The sequence below is a fragment of the Corticium candelabrum genome, chromosome 7 (genome assembly GCF_963422355.1).
Source record: "Corticium candelabrum chromosome 7, ooCorCand1.1, whole genome shotgun sequence".
In the NCBI taxonomy this organism is placed as follows: domain Eukaryota; kingdom Metazoa; phylum Porifera; class Homoscleromorpha; order Homosclerophorida; family Plakinidae; genus Corticium; species Corticium candelabrum.
Genome location: NC_085091.1, coordinates 5,822,684 through 5,847,234, shown reverse-complemented (window position 1 = coordinate 5,847,234; position 24,551 = coordinate 5,822,684). Strand labels below are relative to the sequence as shown.

The window sequence follows — 24,551 nt, the reverse complement described above, 5'->3', positions numbered from 1 at the left end:
CGACCAAAACAGTCGCCACTTAGAGGGCTGTCTAGTGACTTTCATCCTACCACAAACCCCTCACGGAGCAAGCTGCTCTGAAAGTTGCACACTTGAATTGATTGACCATTCTAAGATCTTCATACGATGTCAGCCCTCTGACTATGTGAAGAAGAAGGCGCAAGCAATAGCTTTCAAATGCGCTTTGGTGGATATTGTACACTCTACCAAGAGTGTTGCATGACTTGATTCCTGGATGTCCTTTCTCATGTATGCCCTGGATACGTCGTTTCCATTTCTTACTGGATCTGTTCCATCTCTAGTATTGAGGCACATCGCAATACAATAGAGATTTGGCGAAGTCGTCTTCTCGGCAAGGGTCGAAGAATGCTGTCAAAGTTGTTCTAGTTGGCTCTGCTATTCTGTCTCTAATATTGTCTTCGGTAAGATACACACATTGCCCATTCTCCATGTGCACGTACAAATGCTCCACGGTGGATACCTCTGATGAATCGTTAAATCGAAAATACGCCATGTTGCTTCACTGCTGCAGATGTATCTTTCAATCTCGTACCTTGAAACCTCATCCCTCCTCATTTCTTGCCTTTCAAGCCCGAATGCTGTCTGATCGGTACCTTTGTTGACATATCTGCAAATGTACTTGATTGATTTCACTGTATTGCAGTGCTCAACTTTAATGTGCGCATTGAAGATCGTGGACAGAATAGAGCAATATGGGTCCACCCATTTGTTGTTAATTTCCACTTCGTTGCAACCTAAGATTGTCACTTTTGTTGTAAAGCCACCATCTCCCTCCTTTCTTCTGCGGTAAAGTGGGTACCCGTCTATGCCCTGTCTGAGTCTCTTGCAGAAGCTCTCTTGGATATCGTTTCGTACACTTGCCGCGTTTCATACATGGCGACTTTTGGTTTAGTGCAACGCATGGCCCATGAATCATGTGCTTCTTGATGATGTTATAGAGCACCGAACCTTCTTTGGGGTTGAGTATCTTTGCACTAATAATAGGGTCGACATCAGCAGGGTGAAGTTTCTCTTCAAGCCACACCAAGATATTCGAACGGGGAGGCCCCGCTTTTGCCACTCGATGGAGGACCTGTGGCAGCGTGTTGTGCCAAAGATTGCACCATTTATTAGCAATTCCATTAGCTGTTTAAACTTAAGGCGAAAACCTCTGGCCAGAAGGTCATGTCTGTTCTGGGATGTTTGTCCTCTCATCAGCTCATTTTTTTATCTCTGGCCAAGAGGGGTTGCATGTAAAGGTATAAACAGGTCAGGACGGCCGTACTTTCCGAAATACGTCGTTGCATCTTGAGTCTTCTCATGCATGTACCTGGGACCGCCAGTGAAAGAAGATGGAAGAATGAATGCTCCAATGACTGCCACGAGTGCTCTTTTCCCATTTGGCAATCTATCGAACTTTGAATTTTTACTAGACGTAGGAATTTGTCTCTAAAAACCGAAGGAACAGACGTAATGCATCATAGTCGATCCGTACGTCGTATAGTGCGTAGTCCAACAGTATTTTTAGCATTGATTCAACGTATCCTCGTAAGCATTATAACCTAACAAGAGTCAATTGTAAGTTGACGGTATGTGCACTCTTGTGAGGGGGGCTCTTCTCCAATTTTCCATTATTTACTTTCTCGAACATATGCAATAAATTGAAATGTGACAAAACACAGGTCTCTGCCAGGTGATATCAAGATGATTTGATAACAATCTCAGTAAATGCAAATATAAGAGCATACCTTTTAAAAGTAACAGTATAGAATGCTACAAACATTACAACAGCTGCATCCTAAGACTTGATACAGTTAGAATATGAACAAGATAGAGTGATGATAGAGTGATGAGTATTTCTTGTTACTTCTGCAGAAAGAACTGTTTTGAGATATTCAATCCTTTGACGTCTTATATCTTTGGCTGTACTCATACAAAACTTTTCCATAGGCACTATAAGATGAACCGCATACCGAATGTTGTCCATTGCAGGTCTTGTACCAACAACAGGTACTTTCTGCATTGCAAGTTTATCGACTACTTTGTGAAAGGTGGACTCAGCTGCAGTTACTGTTAAAAGATATTACGTTGACGTTTTCACGAATAAGACAGATTATTCCAATTTCAGCAAACGAGGAACGAACGTCATAATTAATTTGAATTGAAGCACATTTTTCTATACTTAGCCAATCTGAAAAATAATATCAAAGTAATGAGATTGTGAAAAATGTACTATTTCTTTACACAATCGGCTTCATCTACAAACAAGGCAACAAGCTTGTCCTTTTATTTAGGCTTCTGCAACAATGTCCAATAAGGAGGATTGGTCACGAGATTCCAAGGGCTTATACAAATAATTGAACTTTTCCATCTTGGACATGATGTGGTCATCGTGTTGTGCTTGTCCTGCGAAGTGGCATGCCAGATTTCTCGACATTGACCTTGGTTCCTGATACATCATCAAGTTCCTGATCCATCATCAAGGATATCAGAGAACTCACACAAACTACAATACTTCCTTCCCGTCCTTATTTATCAGCCAGGGAACACTGAATTATCACACCTGCAATTGTTTAATTATAAAAATACGGAACTAACCTTTGAGTTTGTCAAAACTAGTGGAAGGAAGTTGCATATGATAGATTTTTCATAATCGGTTACAATTTTGACTGAAATGTCTCTGCTCTGCACGAAAACGGTAACTGTCTCCAGTTACTTCTCCTTCAGCCTCTACCAAGTTGGTTCAATGCCTACTTAATAGCTTTGATAACGTATTCATGAAAGCCTAACTTCCTGAGCAATTCTGTGAGCACTCTTCAGCAAATGAGAATGGAGCAAAGTGATGAAAGCCAGGCAATGTAGAGCAGCCTCTAGATAATAGTAGACAAATAGTCATGCATTGCGCGTAGTATTTAATGAAGACCCGACTCACAATTGTTCGTTTTGCGCTGATGACAGGTTTATGAATTACATTATGGAGACAGAAAAAAGGTGGATTGCACGACACTGCAGTCCAATTCCACGACTCAGCAGTCTAATTCCACATTGCTTTGGTAATGATGCTTACGTGCTGGACGTCCCTCGACACGTCAGTGACTTGCAATTGCGTCAGTCAAACAAGAACGCAAAAACGCGCTCTGGCCACTCTCTGCATTCATGCTAGCGCTTACCAGCCAGAATCACCGCCTTGCTGCATCACACACTTATTTTACTAATTTATTTAGCAATAAAAAACCAAGAACAAGAGTAGTGTCCTAAGTGCCCTTACCCACTTTCTTTGCAGCTTTAAACACATTGCAACTCCACCCCTAGAAAATGGGACGTGAGTGAAGTATTCACATATTTGAAAATCGAAGCAGCTACAATTGCCCTTGGCTTGTTGCAGAACTGTTCTGCTGCTTGACGGAGTTGCTGGTGATTTCTTTCTTTCCTTTCAAGAAAATTGCAATAGCCCGATAAAAAGCTATTGCCATCAGCTTCCACAAGCACAGGCTCATGTGTCACTGGGGCATCATTTGGGCAAAGAAACTGGGCAACTGGGTCCAGAGACCTAACGGTCAAACTATGAACGGAAAGGCAGAAAGCAACGCGGATGTTTCAACATATAAGAGCTCATTAACTACTCATGTTGAATGTAACATAGCAGATCTTTACACAACAAGACCAATTTCTGATAATACCATAATTCACTAAAGTTGTTATTGCATTCATAATAACGCAGCAATAGCCACAGGTGTGTTCACACTATGGTTTGCAAACCATGGTGTGATATGTTTTGGTTTGCGTAATACGAGTAGATATATGACCATGGAGTACGAACCATTCTTCATACTGGACTGAGTTTGACTACCTAGTTTGGAAACCTAGCACGCTACAGTTTTAGCGGGAATCTCTACACATGGCGTATGACACCAAACTTAGTATACTCCCTCATGACGGGCGACACAACAATTCGGTACGCTGCGGTAACACTGCGATATTGATGAAGACGACGTTCTCTGTCATGTTGCACGCATGAAATTCGTACTGTTGGCGCCCTGTTTCTTGCACAACGCACCAAAGTAAGATGATATGATTCCTTACTAGCCCTAGACTGCTACTCTTGTCACTATGCTCTAGGCAGAATGCTACTCTCGTTGCTACGCACTGGAATGTTTTGATAGCTCCAAACCAGACTCAATTAACCGCAAACCGTAAACCCAGCGCAAACCAGGGTGGCAAACCATAGTTTGAACACACGTAACCCCTCACAAGACATTTAGGTAAACAACAGGGTTATCCCTCTCATGCAAACATGATTGAAATCTTACAAATATTTAAGCTAAGCGTTGGGCGGTGCGGATAGACTGCAGAGATGCAAATTTCAGAGTCCTTCACATAAACAGAGACTAAATAGATGGCGCTAAGTGTACAAATTTTCATTGTGTAAGAGAATTCCAATTATTTTGTAGAAGTAACTCAATCTGCAACTTCTCAGTGGTCAGCTTTGTATAGCTATTCACAAAATACCTATACGGCGTCAGCTCTATCACTAGTTGCTCTTCAACTGAAACTAATAATGCTGCACTGTTTTGATCGAGCTATATGCTTCTGGCGTCGAGGCTTACTAATTTTAGTCTATTTCTAACGTTTCAACTATTCTGAGTCATTTCTCATGTTGAAGCTGCAATTACACCCGTACAAAGTAATACGTAGCAAGCTGAGTGAGACTGCAAGCTGCGCAAGCATAGAAGAAGTTGCAATCATTCGGCGATACCGATACGACAAAGCAAGCATCCATTTGGTACGTAGCAACCATCTATGAGAATACCTAACTAAAAAAATTAACATAGCAACACGTCTTCAATAGCATTGGTTTAAACTGGTTATTTCTCTTCGATAGGTATCACATCCATCGTTGCGCTTTTCAACATAACATTTTCCACGCTTCACGTACCTACTACTAGCAGATGGACGCAAACTAATCTATATCAAATTTTTATTCAAATTGCTAATCGAATTGAGAAGACGGAGCTGATGCAACTGCGTAACAGATCTCACACGGACGTTAATTGACCTCCTCGTTGCTGCAATCGAGTCGTTTCGTCATCTGATAGTCATAAATGCACTATCTACACATCGCGTGAATGCACGTTTTTGCTATTGCGAACATGCAGTTAACACGACCATTAACAAAACGGGCAGTACTGTTATGTACTCACCTTGCGCTCCCCTTCAGTTTCGGTATTCGCTAATGACAGAGAGTGCTCTTTGGCCTCCGATAGAGCATACTTTGTCCCGACAGAGACCGTATGTTCTTGGCGTTGTGCGTGCCGCTAAGGCACTCTCAGTAGCACAAGCGCTTATTTTGGTGTTAACTTCATGAACTCGTACCCCGTTAATTCTAGGACCGGTAAAGTCTTCAAAATGGCATTATGAACTTCCAAAGCGTCATCGTGCACAACAGAGGACGACTTGCTGCTATCCCAAGCCTGCAATCTGCAATCTGCAAGGCAAATGGCTATGATAGTATAGGCGTTCTTACATGGACGTCGATCATGGCGAGAGGTAGATCACGTAACTCGTCTATTCCGAGACTGCCCACGTTTACAATGGCTGTAAAAGTTGCTTGGACGGTAAGCAAACAGTCTCCGCTGCTCCGCTGCCAAAGTAACAAACCTGTTTGTACTTATGTCTTTAGCTGGATTCAAAATGTGGCTGTCGGCCCGGGCTAATTGAGGAAAAATCGGCCACAGCTTGCCTACTAGAACTGTACAACTGAGCAACCTTATTCATTTCCGTTAAGGCCTTTTCATGAAGTCTTTTGGTGCTACAGAACTGACTGTCTGCATTTCTCAGGAGTCTGACATTGCACCGCAAAGTACACTGGACAACTGATCGTAAAATCACAACACATGTCTCTATAGACGCTTCTAGCACAACGCTTCTCTGTTAGTGGTCCATTTACCACTTACCTAATTACTGCGACTAAGTATAAGTTATCTCCCGCATTTCAGAGCAATATCATATTTATTGTCGAGCACCGTTTATTGCACGAGCCGTAGGTGATTAGATGGTGGGTATTATCCCTAGGGGGAGCACTTCGCGCTTCAGTCGCTCTAGTTTGCAGTATAAATTCTGTTGCTGTTGTGGTAGTAATAGTTGTAGCCGTTCAATTAGTATTGGTGTTAGGCGATGGTACGTTTGACGGCACCGACACAAGAAGCTGAGACACGATTGATGGCGTCCACTACTAGCCCGCACGCTCGTAAATCGACGTAAATCGACGTAAATAGACGTATTTATTCGTAAATAGCCACTTTACATTCATTTACGGTCATTTACGTTGCAATTACGGCGCATTTACGTAGCAATTACGGCTCATTCGCGATTGTTTTACGTAGGGTTTACGACTCAATTTACTCTACCTTACGTCTATTTACGTTGCAAAAGCGGTTTATCTACTGGTCATTTACGTAAAATTTACGTTTAATTACAGCCTAATTACTTTTCAATTACTGTCATACGTAGCATTTACTACCCAGTTATATATGTGTGCGGTAACGCGACAGATTGCTAAACAGATATGCAAAATTTTCGTTTATTGTCTGTCAAAACAATTCTAATTTATAGAATCTTTTATTGTAAATTCATAAAACACAAAGTACAAATCACAAGTTAATTAATTAAATTATTTGACAATCTTCTTTCTTCCATATAATTTTCTCCTATGAGGAAAAGATCAGTGATAATATGAGCATAAGTGAGATGCTAATGTTTCAATACATTAAATTCCATTGATGCCAGTTTTCTTCCTCTGCTTCCCGGTATAATCATCTCCCCATCAATAATTTGAATGATTTCAATTAAAAAAGAATCTGTATCAAAAAAGATGTCTAATAATTATAAGTCACCCAATACTAAAGTATCCATTTTTAGAATACCTATCATTTGGAAGTCGTCAGCTGGAAACCCCAGAGCCACCGGACAGCGCGTCTCATTATGCAACAACAGCACCTGTTGTCTTGAAGTTGCTACTGTACCTGCAGCTGTCGCCAGCTCTGCATAATCTATTTTACCTGTTACCGTGGCAACAAATTGAATTGAAATTATTGTGTTAATGAATTGCATTTGTCACGTGCACGAAGAAACCTGTATAAATAGTTTCACAGGTTGCAGTTGGCGACAGCTATAGGTGTTCCAAATCGAAGTCATGACCACCAACTGGCTGGAGCTGTTCGTGAAGAGATGGATCAGAGTGCTGCGACGATCTCGAGCTTGTGGCGGAATTCCTTGATGTAGAAGGACGGGGCCTTCGTCTGGATATCGAAGCACGAGACGAAATTTATGAAAAAGATGCATACAACAGTGCAAAAACAATGTACGCTTACTCTCTGTCATACTCACGCCGTTTCATTCTCTCCCGCATGTCTCGCATAACCTGGGCAAGACCTACTCTAGAGTAGACTTTGACAACCTGTTTCCACAGACATATGCATATTAGCTATAGATCACTGATCGCGATCACGCGAAGAGATCATACTGACATCTGAATCGAAGCTCACCTCCTTAGAAGCCTTTGTAAGTCTGCTCTAGAGCAGGTATTGCCAAGGCTATCCGCCGCCAATCTAATTTCTGCCTAGAGAAACTATAGCTATTAGTATGCACGATGCAGTTATTTGATCAGTCCACGAACATCGATTTTTTGTCAATCATGCACATACCTAACTAGCTAGATAGTTAAAGTCTTGCTTACCCTGTATCGTAGGCGTTCTGTAGTCCCTTTCACCAACTCGGGTTGTGCATCCATTATTCCTGGCAGAAAGCGTATAACGACAACTCTACGCCTATCAACTCAATTGTATACTACGTAGACCCTCCCATGGGCGGAACCTGATCATGATTGACGGCTCTATCAAACTGTTGGTCTCCAGAGTCTTTGTCTACGGCTCACATTTGCATGATCTGAACGGGGGTAACAATCTTAATTAATGAAGATGCATGTTCAAGAGCTTCTCCTAGTGCCAAATCATTGAGAGGAGTGCATGTAATCACGCAGTGTGCACGTGTCACTAGGACATAGTGATGTTGCATTTTAAATTAATTAATAAGTTAGGATAAACGCGGAATTTCTTATTTTAACACGTGAGGATCAAAAACGCCTTATGGATGACGGAAAAAAATTTTGCGCGTGTTCAGTGTGCCGCGGAAGATCGCGTTTAAGTGATCGCACAATCAGAAGACTTCAGAAAGAGCACGGAATGCACCGCCCTGCAGCTGCAGAGTGCCGACACTCTTCAACGCCAAGCGAGTCCGATCAAGCTTCTGAATTCGAACACGCAAATGATGAGCAAATGGAGGCTCTAGTGTCACCAGAAGAAGACGTGCATGCAGATGTTCAATTTTCAGGTGAAGTAGATTTAGAGTTCAATTAGCTAATCAAGGTGAAATTTAGTGCATGAATTTTTGCATAATTTGTGAGTATACTAAACAAATGCAACAAGTGTATATAATCCTATATATACAATAATATACATAATAGTTGTACTGTTATATTATATATATTTGTTATTAAGACAAATTCAATTAATATGTATTATTAATTAAGATTAATATACATATATTTTAATTTGTATCAATCTTAATTTCGTTACTCTCAATCGTGTTGAGACACGTTGGCTAAAACGGGGGCATGTGATTGTTGTCATTTAGTTGCAGTTGAAATGTCTATTATTAATATTATGCAGGCAGCAAGATAATCGTATGATGGATCCGCGCCTGATGAATCACAGATATCTTCTGATTCTTTACGTGCAAACCCTTGCAAAAGTATCCTATAGACTGCATAATTATGATAACTAAGCAACACACTTTAGTAGTTGTTATGTTTCTGGGTCCTTAGACAATGAGTTCCTTTAGATACTCTATTCAGCTTAGTATATGAACACAACAACAACGGACGCGCAAGTGTCAAGTAATCAAAACAGTCAAATGCTAAATAGCTATAGGCTACGCCCCTTTAATATCAATCAGTAGTAAGTAGACGTGCAATACACTACACTCCCTCCCGTTAATTCTTACAATTCCAAACGTTGTGGAGGTCTACGTTCTCTTGGCGGATTTCTTCTTGTTGAAACTGGTGTATCCTGTGGTAGTGTTTCTTCATGAGTGATTTCTGAAATAGGAGCTTCAGTAGAGGAGGTCCAGTTTCCAGATTTGGCAAAACCTGAGACAGACTCTGATGGTGATACTGTTTTATCCAGTGCAAATTCTACTGGAGCATTCTCTGAAAATGCTGATTCAGACGAGGCTGCAGGTTCAGGAACTACTTGCATATTTTCCTTCAAAATCCTCTTTTTCAATTGGTCAGCATGGCGATGCCATAATTGTTTATCAACCATTACTTCATAATCTGCTCTTTCTTGCTTCCTGGTTACCAAACCTTCCTCCCAACCTTGAACCTTACCATAGGCCTTAGCCCAGACAGAGTCTCCTCCCTCAAAATTTCTATTCACACCAGAGTAAGTGCTCTGTGCTTGGTTCTTCCGAACTCTTGCAGCAATGTCCGGAGCCAACTCGCCTGCCCAGAAACAACTCTGAAGGGGTGATTCCTGTAGTAACATTGGGGGTATTGCGAGACTGAAACAAAAATGATGATAACTTTTGAGACAATGTTCCTTCTCACTCTTTCATAGATTAAATCGCTGATTTGAACGTTTGTACTGATCTCTCTGCCTCCCCATTTGATTTTAGGTGATATTGTGCTGAATACATATGTTCTACTCCCATTGATAGAAGGAATCTTGCCATTTCTTCTTAAATGGACTTGGACCATTGTCCAAAACAAGCACTTCCTGTATGCCAAATCGAGCGAACACATCTCGAAACACGTCGATTGTCCTTTCAATGGTTGTGCTGGACGTTCTATAAACCTCCAGACATTTCGAATATGCATCAATGATTAATAAAAACATGCGACCCATGAATGTTCTCGCAAAATCGGCTTGAATGCGTTGGAATGTTTTGCTTGGCCAGTTCCATGGACGATGGGGTTACTCATAGAGGTAACTTTCCAGTTTCTTGACACGCCTGACAAGCCCTTGCTGGTTGCTCTATAGCAGCATCAATCTTCGGCCACCACATGTATTGTCGAGCTAATGCTTTCATTTTGACCATTTCAATACGGGATACATGGAGTTCATCTAAGAGCTGGTCTTGAAAGATAGAGGGAATTACTGCCTTTATTCCCCATAAAAGACAACCATCTTCTATCGATATCTCGACTCGTTTTCGGAAAATGGTAGTAATTCGGATCCTACTGTGGAAGGCCAGCCTTGCATTGTATACCTGAAAACCTTTGACAACAATAGGTCCTTCTTGGCTTCTCTTGCTAATTCCATGCTAGTAACAGGAAGAGCGATAAGCTGAGTGAGATTCACCTTTATAGCTTCTCCTGAGCTTACCTCCTCTTGCACACAGTTATCTAGAGGTAACCTCGATAGACAATTAGCACTTCCATGTTGTGCGGATCCTCGATACTTTAAGTCGTATTTGTATGCGGATAACAGTAAAGCCCACCTCTGTAGCCGTGCCGCTGCTCTCCAGGTTACGTTCTGTTTCTGACCCAGAGTATTTGTTAGCGGGTTGTGATCAGGGATCAGAACAAATTTCCTGGCATATAGGTATTGGTGAAAACGCTTTACGCCAAACACCATTGGCAATGCCTCCTTGTCCAATTGAGAATAATTTCGTTGGGCTAGCGATAATGACCTCGAGGCAAATGCAATAGGTCTCTCTTCACTATCCGGGAAAGAATGTGAAATGACAGCTCCAATTCCATAGGATGAGGCATCGCATACTAGACTGAGTGGAAGCTCAGAATTGTAATGCACCAATACCTTTGCTGATGCTATCTGCTCTTTCACTTGCCGGAAAACCCGTTGGCACTGGTTGGATCAGTTCCAAGGAGTGTCCTTTCTAAACTGGTGATTTAGAGGCCGACGCAGAGTAGACAAGTTTGCCAAAAAGCGTTCATAATAATTTAGCAATCTGAAGAATGAACGCAATTGTGTGACATTCTTTGGCGTTGGTGCTTGCTTGATAGCCGTGACCTTTTCATCGGATGTGTGGAGCCCGGTCTTGTCGATCCTATAACCTAAGAACTCCACCTCCGGTTGTAAGAATAGACATTTGATCCTTTTCAGCCTCAAAACATACTTCTGTGGTCGACTTAAAACAACCGAAAAATTCTTGAGATGATCTTCATCATTCTTGCCCGTGACAATTATGTCATCCAGGTAGCAACCAGTTCCTTCTGTTCCCTGTAATATCTGGTCTATCAAATTCTGGAACACTGCTGGTGCACTAGCAATACCAAAAGGTAATCTGGTAAACTAGTACAAACTCCTGTGCGTGTTGATAGTCATCAAGTCTCTAGACTCTTCATCCAGTAGTACCTGTCTATAGGCATTGGCCAAATCAACTTTCGAAAACTTTTCTCCTCCTGCCAAAGTAGCGAAGATGTCATCAAGCTTTGGCAAGGGATACTGGTCAACATACAGCTCGAGATTAACTGTAACCTTGTAAACACCACAAATGCGGACGCTGCCATCACCTTTTGGAACAGGTACCATTGCTGTTGCAAACCGACTAGTAATTACACGTTTCAGTAGTCCATTCTCTTCCAGACGATCCAACTCTGTCTCGATGGCACCTCGTAAAGCGTATGGCATAGACCTTGGTTTGAAAAACCGAGGTGTGGCACCTTTTTTGATTTCCAAATGCGCATATCCATTCAGAGTTTCCACACCAGACTCGAATAGCTCTCCGTGTACTTCCAATAGCTTCTCTAACGTAAGTGTGGCAGTCTCAACCCGGTTCAACTTCAATTGACTCCAATCTAGGCGTATGACCTGTAGCCAATTTCGGCCAAAAAGTGACGGTCCATCTCCATCCACAAGAATTAGTGTAAGCTCCGCCCCCTGACCATTGTACTTCACAGACACTGTTGCCTTACTCAAAATCTTCAATCTGGCTCCTGAGTAAGTAGTCAAGATAATTGAAGGTGACTCGAGAGGCTTGTTCCATTTTTCCTCCCAGGTGAGTCTTGAAATTAGCGACACAGCTGCTCCTGTGTCCACTTCCATACTCAGCGGTGTATGATTCACGGAAACCGTAATCAATACGCGTGGCGCCGCCTGACTGCTCAACGTAAACAATTGAAATTTCTCCGCTGCTTTGCTTGATTGCTCAACATGATTAGCTTTGGATGGCAATTTTCTTGGCTTACTGCTCATCTTCGCACTGCTCTTACGTGCAGACGCGATGTGTCCCATTTTCTTGCACTTGTGACATTCTTTTTCCTTGTGCCAACACGCTTCCGCCAGGTGTCCTTTGTTGTCACAACGATAACACGCCTCTGGAGTCTGACTAGCCGCGGGGTTTCCCTTTGCCTTTGTCACTTGTTGCCTTCTCACAAATGCAACAGATTCTTCCGACTCATCTCTGACTGGAATGGAAGTACCTCGCAAGCGCTGAGCCTGGATCTCGGCGACTTCCATTGACGTGGTCACCTCGACGGCTCTTTTCAGTGTCAGTTTCGATTCTCCGAGGAGCTTCTTCGGTGCGCTTACACTCCGCAATGCAGCAACAAACTGGTCACGTAGCTGATCATCAAACTCGCATTGCTCGGCTAAACGTCGTAATTGTGCAATATACTGTGAGATTGACTTACCTTCCCTTTGATTCCGTTAACGTAACTTCAATCACTCCGCGATTGCCAGTAGCTTCGGCGCTAAGTGTTTTGCCAAGGCTTCCGTCAACCCTGATATGACTTGCTAGCTGGCAAGTCTGGCGCCACTAGACTTCTTAACAGCTTATACGCTGAACCTCCGATGACCGTGAGAAACAACGCTACTTTCCGTTCGTTTTTGTTCTTCTTGTCGAGACCATTTGCCTTTAAGTATTGATCGAGGCGCTCCTTGTATTTGACCCAGTAGTCCTGTTACTGTCGAACTCTTCAATTCGGGCCAGACCGAACCATACCTCTGCAGACATGGTCAAGCAAAAGTATTATCCCATCCTCGTCGCCACTTGTTATGTTTTTGGGTCCTTAGACAGTGAGTTCCTTTAGATACTCTATTCAGCTTAGTATATGAACACAACAACAACAGACGCGCAACCCCTGTCAAATAGAGCATGGAAAACCATGGTATTTCCATGGAATTTTCATGGTACTTTTACCATGGAAACACAGGCTTTCCATGGAAAGCATGTGAGAAACATTCCATGGAAAGCATGTTAAAAATACCATGGTTTTCCATGGTTTTTCATGGTATCATGGGTTCATGGAAACCATGGTTTCCATGATCATGTGAGCATTAATTAAATTACCAGGTCATGCAATTTAGTTATGAATGAAGACACACTCGTGAATCTTTGTTGTATGTTTATGTTCAATAAAAACAATTGTTCTACATATAAACAAACATGCACAGATAGTCTAGAATAACTGACAATCACTATATGCCAAGTGTTTTCACTGTTCACTTTTTTGGCGACAAAATTTCATTTTGTCGGCCAGAAACCGATTAATCTCGCTGGTTTTACAACCAGGGAAATGCTTTTGGACCAGCGCTAAAAAGAGAACAGTTTACCTTAACACAAAACTGAACCATCAGAAACACTGAATATGCTTACAGTGTAGAGTTAGTAGCTTCTTTGCAGGAAGAGAGGGCCTGGCGTCAAGATTCTTGTGGGTTTTTCTGCCTCGAACGCTGCATATTGTCAATTCTTCCTCACTAAAAAGCTTGACTGCCAGGTCTCTGACAGCAATGGAAGGTTTCTGGGCTTCTTTAGTTGTGGCTATTAGAGTTGCTTAATAACGCATCAAACGTTCAGTAAAGTGTTGGAATTATAATTAGCACTAGGAACTGTCATACTCATGCTGTGGCCATTTGTGTCTTCGGAGTTGTCCTAAAATTAAAAAACAAGCAATCATTGTTACTAAGTGACTATTTAATCAACAATACATGAGCTATACTTACATGATCACTGTCGCCTTCATATTCATAAGTTCTTAATTTTGAATTCAACTTCGAAACTTCCTGTAAAATCAAAATATACCAATAATACAAGATAACAAACTAAAAGAAACATTCTCCAAAATTACGTATGTCCAAGTAAAGTCTAGCAATCAATTTAACAACAACAATCAAAACCCTTCCAAGTGCAATTGCATACAGTTGACCCTCAATTATCCGACCTCCTTTGGTCAAACTCAGAAGACAAAAGATGAAAGAACAAAAACAAGCAAAGTGTCTCAGCTTTAATTACACCTTGAAATTTAAGTCCCCATTAAAGCTATTTTCCGGAAATATGACTTGAGAAGCTCTGAAACATGTATACTACAAAACAAACCTAGTAATGACATGCAATGCTGGCACATACAATAGACATAATTCTTCCATCAAGTTACAGGATTTTAAGCACGAGCAAAAAAGAAACAGTTCTAGTACACAAAACCAGCTACTTGTTTTACTAATAGTCAATAATAGTCAGTAATGTCTACGGCATGTGTACCCTTTTAGAGCTGCACTACACCTTTTGCAGCATCACTGCCACATGATGGTATCCTATTTTCATCAGCACAAAGATCAAATATGCAAGGATCAAATAACCAAAAATGTATTGCAATCGAACAAAAATCATTCATACATACATATGTCATGATATACACACGTATGCATAAGGTAGATGACAGTAATACATAAAAACCCTGTATTGTTCAAAGAGGAGCTGCTGTGACTACAAAGTGATGATGCCAACCTTCAATTAAAGCAAAGGCACATTTAAAACGGCTGTGTAGCATCGCTCAGTTATTATACTCAAGTATCTAATATTGTAGAATAACACTCTTTTATAGTTTACTGTAAATAGTTAGATAATTTACTCAAACAATTACACACACTTTACCTACAGAATGTATGAGCAACATACATTTATGGCATTCCTACAGATCGCTTCCCTGAGGTTTGCAATGTCAGAGTACAACTGGAGACTATAAGGTCACAGTCAAGCGAAAACTGTCTAATAGCAGGCAGTCATCAAGACCATCTGTTATGGCTGACAGAATATGATTGTGTCTCCATGTGTACCTCCCTTGCTGTAGCCATAATGGGCAAACATTCAGAACATGTCACAGTGTCTGTACCGTGAACACAGCAAAAGAAAGTTTGTCACAGAGTTAGATTCCAACATGAATAGATCTGTATGCATCATTCTGTGAAGCACCATACATGATTATGATGATGATGATGATGATGATGATGATGATGATGATGATGATGATGATGATGATGATGATGATGATGATGATGATGATGATGATGATGATGATGATGACGATGATGACGATGACGATGACGATGACGATGACGATGACGATGACGATGACGATGACGATGACGATGACGATGACGATGACGATGACGATGACGATGACGATGACGATGACGATGACGATGACGATGACGATGACGATGACGATGACGATGACGATGACGATGACGATGACGATGACGATGATGATGATGATGATGATATCATAATGATGACAACGACGAGTTAATCATTGACTTCTACACTGTCCCACAATCGACATGATGGTGCTACAAAAGTAATCTATAGTTTGATCATCATGGTATGATTTTGCTTCAGCGAGAGTCAGTTCAGAGAGAACGACAAAGTAAAGATATCGTAAGATTTTCAAATACAAATAGAGTGAAACGTTGAGTCCACCCGACCAGATATCGTTGTATTGAGCAAACAAGACAAGAAAGCATGATTTATTGAGGTCTCTATCCCTTATGACTCAAATGTTCAATCAAAGGACATTGCATGGGAGTACAGAAGACTCGAAGATCTACCTACTGCAGTGCAGATTGTACTGATTGTCATTAGAACAACGAACATAGTGACAAAGACTTTCTACGTAATTGTGAACGCATACCTAGATTTGAATGACATTTGATAAGAACTTGCAGACTGCTGCTATTTTAGGTACATTTTGCGTAAATAAGCCATCTAACACCATCCTGCTGTTATATTACGTTGCCCGTGTACAAATTTGAAATAAATGATGATGGTATGTCCATCGCTACAATAAAGACTGTATATCAGTTCCGTTGTTCAACATACCTATATACATTAGTTTATGATACAAAGGTGGCATTCCTTAGTTATTCACATTTTAACCCTCTCCTTTTATTCTCTCCTATATCAACAGTCCCTCAATAAAGGTTTTCCTACTTCCTGTCACAAGCTGGTGTCTCTACAACTGCTACTGTTGCTACAACCCTACAACTATAGTAAACTGTTACAGCTATCCTAATTACAGTTGGTCACAGCAGCGTCACCAGCTTTCCGTGGTTGAGGGGGCCAAATGTCAGAGGTCCAGGACCAAGCCCAACTACATAGAAATCAGCCATAACTGGGAGTGATTCAAACTGCTCGTCCATTGCATGTTCCTTTTAGAGCTTGTAGTGTCAAAAAGTCTACCATGTGCCAAAGTCTTGAGGGAGCTAGCTAGCAATTGCCCCCCCCCCCCTCTCCGGACTTGTGATCTGCCCCATAACAACACCACTGAGAGTGACATATCAAATAAGAGGAGGTAGTCAGTACATTTTAGCTCCAAACGACAGACTGAATAACTAAACTTTTAGTGTGAAATTATTGAGATACAGTTTATTTGGTCAAAAGATCAATTAATTAATATGTACACATGGTCAATCATTTAGTAAATCTCTCAATGGCATTCAGTCTAGAAGATATGTAAGCTAGAAACTGTACGTATGCACTAGTGTCAAGTAATCAAAACAGTCATATTCTAAATAGATATAAGCCACACCTCTTTACTATCAATCAGTAGTAAATAGACGTGCAATACACTACACTAGTGTAGCATTTGCTGATTTTTGGAGGCATGCCGAGCACGTGCCCGATGACTGTCCATCGTCCTCATCAACGTATTCGTTTAGGGTACTTGCGCGTTCAGTTCCCATGGCATGACAAGTACGTGATATCAACAGTTTCATTGGTGTGGCTGGGTGAGTGATGAAACACTCAGATCGACGCCTTCGAATTGTGAGCAATCCAAATTGCGTACAGTAATAACTAACAGTCGACCAATTCCATGGAGTGGATCAATGCTTGGATGGAGCATTCATTGATAATCATCACTTTGGCATGAAAGGCATAAGATACGAGGCATTGGGCTAGTGTAATATCCCATTGCGTCATCTAATATTTGAAATCAACGATAATCTTTCTCGCTTAGTGACCATTGTGGTTGTCAACGGAAACATGGATATCCTGTTGATGACGTACATTTGGAGTCTCAATGCGTTTGTGTCCAGTGACTGTTTCATCTACCAGACAATGAATTCGCTTGTCTTGTATTAAGAAGCCTGCATGTGTTTCAATTTAACGGAAACGAGGTTAATGCGTATCAGGTGTTATTGCGTAAATGTGACCTAACAATTTCGTTTTATTCCAGTGCATACAATGAATTCCATTGTTTTACTAACAGTAGCAGCGGTTATCGACATCTTTAGCGTCTGCTCTGTGAATTGAACCTCAATTGGAACGCCCCTTTCCGTGGATCAGCACAAGCATATATATACTGCCGCATTCGAAGCATACTGTATATAGTCTTCTGTCTTTGCAATAACCTACCGGTGGCATCATTTCGTCTGTACAGATGGCGACATCCTTTTGTTTGTCCTCTACTGTCTCCTTGACGGTGTTTGCTTTACTGTGCAGTTGTTTTGTCAATGGCAACAACGTGTGCGGCGAAAGAGCTCGTTCAACACACAGCACAGGCGCTATCTATGATGCCTACCTGAATCCTAGTGCTATCATCAACAACGCCAATTTCGGTGAACCGTACACTTTGAATTCACACGGAGAACTTGTATTCCATGCAGGAACTACACTTAATGGACGTCTATTTCGCATTCCGTTGTGCAGACCGAATAGACTGAGCGGCAGTGAGACTCTGCTTGTCGACGTCACCTACTCAAACAAAAATCCCATCTCACCAACCACGGATATGGATCCTCACTTCATGTTGTCTGATGGCGTCAAGGCTGTAGGATTTGAAATACGAGATAAGGCCTACTTTGCATCTGCATCACCAATAGCGTCTTGCGAAGGAACCAGTGGAACATTTCTCGCCACAAGAACGTGCTGTAGTGAAAATATCCGAGTTACATCCGACCCACCGACTGTCCACTCTCTGCACTTTCGTTTGCAAGCAGGACAGCCTGCTTCAGGCAGTTGCAGCGGTTCTTACGACCGAGGAGTTTCAGTTTATCGCAATTATACTGATCCTCTGTATTTCGAACGTGGACTCTATTTTGAAGTCTACCGCGATAGCCCCTCGGAGCAATATATATTTTCCTACTTTCGAATTCAAGTACACGTTGAGAGTCTCGCCTATTAGAAAATGTTCAGGAGTGTTCTTGTCTGAAACAAGTGACAATCGTTTGACAAAGCGATGGCGTATTATAAATTGTGATAATTGTTTGTTGTGATGCATGTTTATATCATGTATTGAATTGAATTTTCATTGTGCAGAGCAGAATTTTGGTTTCCACTATTAACGCAACTTAAAATGCACTGGGATTGTGAGCTCAGAATTGTTTAATTATTGGATTAGAATAATGCTGTCATGTCACAGTGTGACCCTGACGTTGGCTCATCGTCAGCCTCCAGTACGCTCTTAAAACGCTCGTGCCAGCGTCGTACTGTGAAACGGGTCTAAATACGTGCGAGGACCAAAGCTGTATATATTATATACTCCAGTCGTTTTTCCAGTTAGGATCTCTGCCACAGATTCGACTGTATCAATCAAATAGAAGCCAATAAAAGGGCGTGACTATAAAGTGGGCGTTTTTCTGAGCGTCACGAAGTTCGCTCCTCTTTTCTAGACGTCACTCTACGCCTCTGCTATGCCAAGACACTTTTAAAATAATAGGTGTTCTCCATACACTAAACTTGGTATAAGTACACCGTGAAACCATCTTAACACTAGCGACAGTGCCTGGTACGACCACGTCATTGTGTCACTGTTACACTTTATGAAAAGTGCTCTAGATACACTTGGATCGGTGTTAAACGGTTACACTCATCGTGTTCCTCTTACACATATTGGTTGTTAATTACCATAGCACTTCCACCAAAAATTTTCCGTATGTTATTACAAGATGCGCCAATTGGAAATGCAATTGTTTGGAGTTCGAGGCAAGACCGACTCATTATAATGAATTTCTTGTTGAATACTAGCTGATTTGCAAAAACTAAATATTCTTATACATTACCACGTATACTCATGATACTCATAAAATAGCAGCAAAACTAGAAACTGTTAGACAATCTTCCCTGAAGATCTTTCTCTCAACGGTAGTTCCAGAAAGGTATAAAAGGCGTTGCATCGATCTGGGTACTTCGCATCGAAGCAGTAAAACATTCCAAGTAGTGCCATAGGGCAGACAATATCATCCAGTACGTCAGGAAATATGTTTGCTTCCGCTACAATAAAGATGTGTTTCAGAAAAGTTTTTTTTCTGCTTTGACATTATTTGGGCAGACTTGAAAGTTTCGTTCGCAAAATCTTCAGAGCCATCTTAATCGTAAAGCACACAACAGAGAACTGACAAATAACACACGATTAACAATTACTATTAGAGACAGCACACGTATATGAGTGTGGTCAGCAATATGTAGTTATTTGTAATTAAATTACCCTGTAAAATCTTCAAATTTATTTTGTAAAACTCATCTCTTGCTCGATGTGAATAGCATGTAGCTCAAGTGACATGCCAATACACTAAGACAATAATTTTTAAGTGAAAGATTATCAGAGATAATCAGCAGATATACATAGTACATGTACCTAACAGTCGATGCACGCAGTAATCAAATGGTAAAACTCAAGCTTACATTTACAATATATGTAGTCAAAAAGTTTTCAATATTTACAAAGTTGGATTCAGCTAAATCTACAATTACATGAAGTTAAGAACAAAATAGAAGTGTCTGCAACCATTTAGACATGCATAGCTGTAATGCAGATACATGATACGTATTAAACTCAAAACATAATCATAATGTATACAGCAAACCTTAGTACATTACAACATAACGATATATACTTTATCACTTTCTCTAGCAATAGCCTAATCCGTTTGCTGGATACTCCCATCATTATCACAGTAAAAGCAGCTAAAGTTCTAGAACCTACATAACATTTCAGTATAAACAAAACTAACAACTTTCTGCAGCAGCTTAATTCACATTACAAACCATCAGATTGAAGCTTGTAAAGATCACTGTCATAATCACTGGCAAGACTGACCATTTTCTTGTTTTCAAGATTGACTTGTTTCTACCCCAGGCAAAGAAAAATTATCACAGGCAGATGTCCACTTCTCACGTAAGTCCATTGAAAAGTTTGCTTTAGGCAATGAAACAGTCTTTGCAAACTTCGCAGTAATCTACAGCAGTAAACATATCCTCATGAGTACAATACTACATAGAAGTCCAAAGTTAACTTACGTTTTCAAACAAACTGAAAAGTGGAAATTCATCCAAAATTTCTGCTGCTGTACGAGGACTGCCCCAAATGAGCCTCCTTTTCTGGGAAAATGTTGTCTGCATTAACTGGTGAGCAAATTCCATGTTTCGTTTCTTTTGTGCCAATTGTTTCTTTAATGACTGTATCTGCCTAGCATATGAAATTTCGCCTTCTCTTTCAACAACTTCAGACACTGAGGCACCTGAGAATCGTCTTTGACTTCTTTGCCTTAGGATTTCCAGACTGTTTACCAACAGCCGTCCCACAAGATGACGTGGATCTTATGTAGCTGTTGTCCTGTACCTCTTCTTTAGCCATGCAACTATATAACTCTGAAATTGCAAAATATAGCCACATGGAAATCAAGCAACTGATAAACATGCACACACCACATACAAAGCATCAAACTCTGCAGAAGTGGGATATTTTGAGAGCATACATTGCTCGTGCAATGGATGGAATAAATGGTCTTGTTTTAGCAACATGCAAGGATTTGTATTTCAAGTCTTGCTTCCACTTTCGGAATGTAATTAGCAGGTAATACAAACTTTTTCAACGGCTCACTTGTGAATAGTTTAGAGTAAACACTGCTTCAATTGCTGCTCATTGATCCCACCACCCTTGTACAATCAGTAACCGCGTCTTGATAATGAGTAACTTTCTCGCAACTTTCTCTGGACAATCGGTAACTACATCTGGACAATTGATAATGGAAGATGATTCTAATATACTTTCAATACCCAGTTAGTTCCTAAAACATCCAAATAACATATACAGATATTAATTACAAAACCAAAGCAATGCCAAATTACAAACAAGTCTGTCTGTCTGTGTGTGTGTGTGTGTGTGTGTGTGTGTGTGTGTGTGTTTGTGTGTGTGTGTGTGTGTGTGTGTGTGTGTGTGTCTGTGTGTGTGTGTGTGTGTGTGTGTGTGTGTGTGTGTCTGTGTCTGTGTCTGTGTCTGTGTGTGTGTGTGTGTGTGTGTGGGTGTGTGTGTGTGTGTGTGTGTGTGTGTGTGTGTGTGTGTGTGTGTGTGTGTGTGTGTGTGTGTGTGTTTGTGTGCGTGTGTGTGTGCATTGGGAGAATAAAACATCCAGGATCTATGGCTAATGAGTTCAATTACGGGGAGGGCTCAGGCATTATTCTCATAGGCAAGAAACTCGTGCGCAATTGTCTCTCATGACTCAGTAGTAGACAGTCAATGAGTATCTGGTCAATGACTGGGGGTGAACAAGACGTCTGGCTTGGTACAACATCACACAGCAATGCTATGTGAGGGCTTGAGGTGAGGTCTCAAGAGTGCATTTAAGGCATTGCCCTTGGATGCACTGGCCAAGCACTTAGGGGTGCGTCCGTGCATCATAAAACTCTGAGTAGCATAAGCATGAGTGCTGTCTTCAATACGAAAAAGCAAATTTATTTGTTCATTTCTGCGCACGTAATTGTTATAGAAGTGTTCAGCCTATATCTCTTTCTATTATATTAAAGAATAATATATTCAATTATTATAATATATTAGACAATACCCGGTAACACTATTTACAATCAAGTGTGCCACTCGCAGGGCTATTTACACTAAAATAATTCATTATTATTATCAACCCGTACAACTCTGTTTTCAGTCGGGTGTGACACTCAACTTAGTGAGGACAACTGTGCCAGTCGCCACAGACAGCAGAGAGTAAGGTTATTTACACTAAAATAATTCATAATTATCAAACCATGCAAATCTGTTTTCAGTCGGGTGTGGCACTCAACTTAGTGATTAAAATTTTGCCAGTCGCTACAGACAGCAGAGAGAAAGGTTATTTACACTAAAATAATTCATAATCATCAACACATACAACTCTGTTTTTAGTCGGGTGTACCATCCAACTTAGTGAAGACAAGTGCGCCACTAGCCACAGACACCAGACGGTAAGGCTATTTACACTAAAATATTTAATTATTATCAACCCTAGTTAGAACAAATGTGCCACTCGCCACAGACAGCATAGAGTAAGGTTATTTACACTAAAATATTTCAATATTATCAACCCACAAAACTCTGTTTTCAGTCAGGTGTGCCACCCAACCTTGTGAGGACAAGGGCGCCAATCGCCGCAGACAGCATAGAGTAATGTTATTTACGCTAAAATAATTCAGTATTATCAACCCATACAAATCACTTTTCAGTCGGGTGGGCCATACAACTTAGTGAGGACAAGTGCGCCATTCGCCACAAACGGCAGAGAGTAAGGCTATGTACACTAAAATAATTCATTATTATCAACCCACACAACTCTGTTTTCAGTCAGGTGTCCAACCCAACCTAGTGATTATAAATGTGCCACTCGCCACAGACAGCAGAGAGTAGGGTTATTTACACTAAAATAAATCATTATTATCATCCCACAAAACTCTGTTTTTAGTCGGGTGTGCCAGCCAACCTAGTGAGGACAAGTGTGCCACTCGCCACAGACAGCAGAGAGTAAGGTTAATTACACTAAAATAATTCGTTATTACAGGTTTGCCACGGAGAGCAGAGAGTAGCTGCACTACAAAGGGAATAGAATCTGACAAGATATTTAGACCAATCTAACAGGGTGAATTGTCGTTTGCCTAGTTTGTTATAATTCATTCATATCATTACTAATTGTTTAAAAACACTAACTCTTGAATTGTTGCAATCCCAAGTACCAATCAGCATATGCTTAGGTAGACAAGCCATTTACCACAAACTAAAATTTCATCAATTATACACGTAAGTCTAAGTCAATTGTCCATCATATATACATCAGAACACCAAATTTTTCTAAAACAGCAAGTAAACTGAAGCTGTAACCATGTTATCCTTTCAGTAACTTGATACAACTATTCTATCTATGCATAAACACTAAGTATTGATATTTTACACCTCTTTGATTGACCTTATAGATGTGAACATGACAAGAACACCTGTTTGTCTCTCACACAACAGTGTTCTTATTCATCATTATTATAATCATACTGACATGTATTTGATTGTAATTGTAATACCTAGTATAACCACGTGAACTAGCTGACAACTCTGACTTACAAAGAAGAGTACTCTTGGAGGGTAGACTACTGCAACATAAACTCTACTTACCTCTGGTGTAGAATGAGGCCATTGCGGCAAGACTTTACTTTTCCCATGAATGGCAGTGGGTCTTCGTCCTTGAGGTCGTCCCAATCTTTTGACCATATTTGCAGACGCGGATGGACAGAAACGGCTTCTAATCCGTATTCTACGATTGCTGATTTTTCTATACGCAGCTTGTGGCATCTTCTCCAATCTTGATTGGAGTCCGATGATTTCCAAAGCAGAGCAGCACGTACTTTTCACCCATGTTGCTTGCTCGAGCTTGTGCACAGTCATACATACCCGTACGTAGCGGCACGTGCAAGGCAAAACCTCCATTCCAAGGGCATTCTCTCTGACGTGCCATTCGGACCAAATTGAGCAGGCACATTAGCATATGATATCACGTGTATTACTCTGTAGTTGGAGAGGAGTTGTGCCTGTAACACCGTAGAGTGTAATGCTAGGTCTTGATGTAGAGTGTAACTTTACACCTTGGTGTATAGAGAGCATTAGTGTGACTGAAACACTCCATGATGTTCGCAGAACCCACCTGTTCTAACAGTGCATGTCTAATTAGCCAAACAGATTGTCTGTGGGGTTGACATAGCACCAATAAATCATTTTTGCGTCATTGTAATACATAGTTAATTGATGGCATCCGCTCCAGTGACAATGAGCGCGTGCACGGGGCGGAGCGACTCGTCAAATCCGTTCTATGTGGGTATACGCATGGGCACGTCACTTCACCGGCCACCATTACTCTATCCTAAAGCTCGGTTCACAATACGACGCTGACGCTGACGATGACGCTGACGATGACGATGACGCTGGCGTGAGCGTCGTATTGTGAACA

At 41.0% G+C, this 24,551-nt stretch overlaps 2 protein-coding genes across 2 annotated transcripts; one reads left to right on the top strand and one right to left on the bottom strand.

The window, feature by feature from the left end:
- Window positions 1-8,937: 8,937 nt before the first annotated feature.
- LOC134182760 (uncharacterized) lies at window positions 8,938-9,763 on the bottom strand. The gene has a single exon (XM_062650199.1). The coding sequence runs from the start codon at window positions 9,600-9,602 to the stop codon at window positions 9,057-9,059; it is 546 nt and encodes a 181-aa protein (XP_062506183.1). The 5' UTR covers window positions 9,603-9,763; the 3' UTR covers window positions 8,938-9,056.
- Window positions 9,764-17,697: 7,934 nt separating this feature from the next.
- Window positions 17,698-18,622, top strand: LOC134182447 (uncharacterized). The gene has a single exon (XM_062649851.1). The coding sequence runs from the start codon at window positions 17,738-17,740 to the stop codon at window positions 18,479-18,481; it is 744 nt and encodes a 247-aa protein (XP_062505835.1). The 5' UTR covers window positions 17,698-17,737; the 3' UTR covers window positions 18,482-18,622.
- Window positions 18,623-24,551: the final 5,929 nt, after the last annotated feature.

Coding starts and splice junctions, on each gene's coding strand:
- LOC134182760 (XM_062650199.1), bottom strand. CDS start 9,602: ATGTTACTACAGGAATCACCCCTTCAGAGTTGTTTCTGGGCAGGCGAG.
- LOC134182447 (XM_062649851.1), top strand. CDS start 17,738: ATGGCGACATCCTTTTGTTTGTCCTCTACTGTCTCCTTGACGGTGTTT.